Genomic DNA, 4643 nt, shown 5'->3' with positions numbered 1-4643 from the left:
CTGGGAGGAAGAAAAAAAAAAAGAAAATTAATGTTAATGGTTTTATCCTCCACTTGATCTTCATCGTTGAGAAGTTTGATCAGCTCGGGGATGGCACGGGTTGCCAAGTCTGCATCATCCTGGGAGGAAGAAAAAAAGAAGAAAATTAATGTTAATGGTTTTATCCTACAAAAAGTTTAATGGCGTGCCTGCACTAGACAAATGTTGTAGTTGATTGACTTTGACTGAAACTGTGATCAAAGGATATAAGCACTTGATCTTCATCGTTGAGAAGTTTGATCAGCTCGGGGATGGCACGGGTTGCCAAGTCTGCATCATCCTGGGAGGAAGAAAAAAAATAGAAAATTAATGTTAATGGTTTTATCCAACAAAAAGTTTAATGGTGTGCCTGCACTAGACAAATGTTGTAGTTGATTGACTTTGACTGAAACTGTGATCAAAGGATAAATGATCTGTTTGGAACTTGTAAAATCAATGTGTTATTGCTGCTGGCTGTAACAAGGGTCTTACTTTTATTTATTTAGTTTTATTAGAGATGAGCTGAATTCCCTTTTCTCTTTGGGGAGGTGAAGTTTATTTACCTGAGTAGTTTGACCAGTGCGGGAATGCCTCCACTCTTGAAGATGGCCAGCAGACCCTGCCGGTGATGGGAGAGGTTGTGCAGAGTCCCCACTGCGCCCTTCGTGGTCTCCAGATCATTCGAGTTGGAAATGGCATGCACCAAAGCCGCTACCATCTGAGGAGAGAGAGAGAAGGGGACGAGTTGGTGACTGTGCCTTCAAAAACAGTGATCTCCAGGTTTGTCCCGGGAAACGCATTGAGTAAAGTTAACAAGATACACAGAGGTTCTTAGGGTCTTGGTTGTAATTTTCTCCAACCGCTAACGCCGGCCATTCACTATCAGGTAGACCCGACAGGTACGCCTGATAGTGTGTGGCAGCAATAATATGTCCCTGAGGCGACTTGTCAGGTCTACCTGATAGTGAGTGGCCGGCCTGAGTAAAGGCTATAATGTCCCCTAATAAATGCTATTATTTCCTTGGAATCCCCTTGGTTCCAAGAGTCATACGGCTGATTCGTAATGGGACTAACAGTACTAATCAATCCTAGCTACAGAGTAGGAAGATAAGTTAATTCTATTATGATATGCTACCATTTACTTACCTCCATCTACAAATCCATTCATAAAGTAAAAAGACATGGAAATAAATCAAGAGAATGTGTTACAATAGGTATCTAAACACAATTATTACATTAGGATAAAAGAGTCTACAAAAAGAATAGGTTTGGCCAATCTTGCTGAGTAAGAATATGAAAAGCTCGAAAATGATCCTGTAAGTAGGTACTCAATCAGGAAACTTTTATCCAATTTCTATCTGAGCCTTATCTTAGAATTAATTTGATTGATAAAACGAGTTGGACTTAAAATGAAACTCGCGAGCATAATCATGTTTGCTTTGACATGGAAATTTTGTAAAGTAAAAAGCCAAGTGTAAAGTTATTTTCAGAAACAGGTTTCAGATGTCTTTGTTATAGCAGTATTAGACTTGGCTGATTGGTAAAATAATAGAACAAGAATAAATCTAATACTAAAATAGAGGAAATAGTTATTTCTTTTGGCACAATTTAATAAATATCAATAAATAAAAGTTATTTCTAAAGCAATTATGGTCCCATTCCTGCTCAGGTTAGATTTTATCTCAAACACATGAGGTTTGTTCTTGGAACAGAGCTGGCTTTCTCCTATACAGTAGGTAGGTATTCCTTCTCTTTTGGGATATTAAAAGCTTAGCAGTTACAGATCTCTCTATCAAACCTCAGTCATAAAAAAAAAAACAATTTTTATTTCAGGGTGAATATCACGGACAAGAAGATGGACATTACGAAATGGACATGGAACGTAGTAACCTCTACAAGGTTCCTGATAATGTGAAGAGATTCCTCGTACACTTTAGAAATTCCATCAAACAAGGAAACATCTATGAGATTCAAAACTTGTATGAGAACAGGTTGGTAAAATTTTGAGTGTTGAACTGAGGATTAATTCTTTGTAGGCATCCACAACAGACAATCAACCATTGACCATAGCCTAGTTATCAACTCAAGAAAAAATAAACAAACCATGCTAATGAATAGAAGCATCCTCAATGGAGCCTTGGCTATAGCTCTAACCATAACAGGTACTGACCCTTACAGAAAATCAAGAGATTGAGTCATGTTTTTTTTTCTACCTGCTTCATAAGGCCATATAGGATTTACATGTAATCTCTCTCTCTGATTAATTAAAATATTAGTGGCCCAAGCTTACACTTCATAGAGACAAGAACTTTAAAATTTATACAGAATAGATCAGTTGCGCTTACTTGGGTGGTGTTTGAAAGTCATAGAGCAGGAAAAATGAGGACCAACGGAATTTTCATTTTTCTTCTACATTTTCTAGATACCGAGATAAATCGATTTAAAAAATACCGGTAATTTGTGATGTTTGACGTCACGACATACGCTCCCGTAGGCAATGACATCATAATTCATGACTCCCATCTGATATAGGTATAAATCCAGTTACACATTGATCTATCTCTTTGTCCACTATGATGGCTACACCATACCGATGTCCAGCACTGTCAATGCTAGAATGATATATTTTGCTTTCGCCATTGTTGGTTGCAAAGTTGCCTGAATCTCTCCACTGGGTATCACTTATTCCAAGAATATTGATCTTCATTCTTGTCATTTCCTTCAAGGTGTTCTCCAATCTTCCATCTCCCACCAAACTTCTAACATTCCAAGTAGCTATCTTCAAGGTTGAACCGGAGATTCTTAGCACCCTCTGACCATCGAAGGTCTGCCGGGAACTGAGGGCCATGTTTGTTGTTTTATCAGCCATGAAGATTTTGCTCGGAGTGTTGATAATATGGTGGATTTCCGTGACCTTCCATATCGCAGTGATGAGACCATAACACTGTTGCAGCTTCGCTCTCATTTATTCAGATCTAAGCCGTTCTGACATCCATTGTCTCCGCCTTAGTATGATATTGGTGCAGCTGCTGCCCTACACCAAGGATATTTATTGACATCCCTGTCTTGGCTCATCCGCATCCAAAAGTCCTTATTTGAATCCGTTGACCGGTTTTCACCTGTATCCCTAGGCAGGGGTCCTATAACAGGGTGCTATCATCCGGAGCCAGATGAACCCTGGTTTTTTAACGAGGTTGATACTCCTCCTCCTCCTCCTTCCTGTTTCTTGCGTAACAGGCCCCCGGCTTGGAACGGGCGTAGCGGAGTTAACCTCACTTTATTCACTTTTGGATTGGAAAAGTTCTCCGTCGATCGTCGGAACTTTTAATTTTGGTGATTTTACGGAAAAAAGGAGTAAATTAAACCAGTTTTTTACCTGCTAGATTCAATTTACTTAACAACATGTATTCAGAATCCTACGACGATTATGGTGTAAGTAAACCTTGCTTTTATCCCAAGAGAGAGTCCAACGACCAAGTCACCACTCTCTAGGTGCTATGTGTTGGGAGGTGGGACCTACTTTCCTACCTGTCAGTGAAACAACTGGACGAAAGACTTTGATTTTAGCCTAGAAAACGTAAAATTATACCAGGGAAAATATCCCCACGATCATGGGTACTGCAACTGTTGGTACTTGTGCAGAAGTCAGGTCCGTGGAATATTGCTACCAAAGGAACTACTGGCACAAACAAGCAGTGACCAGTGTTACTATAGGGTTAGGTTAAACGCAAGAAGGAGTTTTCACAATTAGAGCAGTGATTAGTGTTATTATAGGGTTAGGTTAAATACAAAAAGGAGCTTTTCTTTTCCACGGATGTGACTTCTGCATAATTACCCAACTGTTTATTGCTGTAGTATTGATTGCATGATACCTTTTATTCTCCCAAGAACCTATAGCTATCAAAAGGTGGAGCCATAGTATAGTTATCAAGCTTTTCCTAGCCAGCCTAGTTAGCTTTGAGGGTAATGTGTCTTGTAAGCACTAGGTTGCAGGTCCCATTCCTGCTCAGGTTAGATTTTATCTCAAACACATGAGGTTTGTTCTTGGAACAGAGCTGGCTTTCTCCTATACAAGGTCCCATTCCTGCTCAGGTTAGATTTTATCTCAAACACATGAGGTTTGTTCTTGGAACAGAGCTGGCTTTCTCCTATACAGTAGGTGTTCCTTCTCTTTTGGGACATTAAAAGCTTAGCAGTTACAGATCTCTCTATCAAACCTCAGGCTGTGTTTATGTACTGGGCTGAGATAGGCCATTCTCGGCCTTTCTTGGCGTGTGGAAAATGATGTAGTAACTTAACACAGAGCCTTCATGAGCTTGTAAACTTGTAAAGTTGGCGGGAAATTCGAAATTTTGATTTTTTTTTCCGCAATGCGTACAATCTGAATTCATTTTTTACTTTTTATCTCTAGTTTGCACATTTATATTATACTTTTCATTGAAATTAGATATCACAAACAAGTGAATTACAAAGCAAACAAAAATAAATATAAAATAAATTTTAAAAATTGCCTCCGGGACAGAGGGTTAGAAAAAATGCCCAACAATCCCACGCTATCCTTGCTTAAGTCACCACTCCAATGCAAAACTGTAGAAACAATATCCTATCTCACCTTGTTCGAGCTC

At 39.2% G+C, this 4643-nt stretch overlaps 1 protein-coding gene across 1 annotated transcript in view; it reads left to right on the top strand.

The window, feature by feature from the left end:
• The first annotated feature begins 1855 nt into the window (after positions 1–1855).
• Positions 1856–4643, top strand: part of LOC103516035 (eukaryotic translation initiation factor 3 subunit L) — a 12606-nt gene continuing 9818 nt past the window's right edge. The window contains exons 1-2 of the mRNA XM_026828552.1: positions 1856–2009; positions 2551–2580. Of these exons, the coding sequence (XP_026684353.1) occupies positions 1888–2009; positions 2551–2580 (152 nt within the window). The 5' untranslated portion in view covers positions 1856–1887. The remainder of the gene's footprint in view (positions 2010–2550; positions 2581–4643) is intronic.

The sequence above is a fragment of the Diaphorina citri genome, unplaced genomic scaffold (genome assembly GCF_000475195.1).
Source record: "Diaphorina citri unplaced genomic scaffold, Diaci psyllid genome assembly version 1.1 scaffold1468, whole genome shotgun sequence".
Classification (NCBI taxonomy): Eukaryota; Metazoa; Arthropoda; class Insecta; order Hemiptera; family Psyllidae; genus Diaphorina; species Diaphorina citri.
Note: the sequence above shows the minus strand (reverse complement) of the source record. Positions and strands in the feature narration are given on the sequence as shown.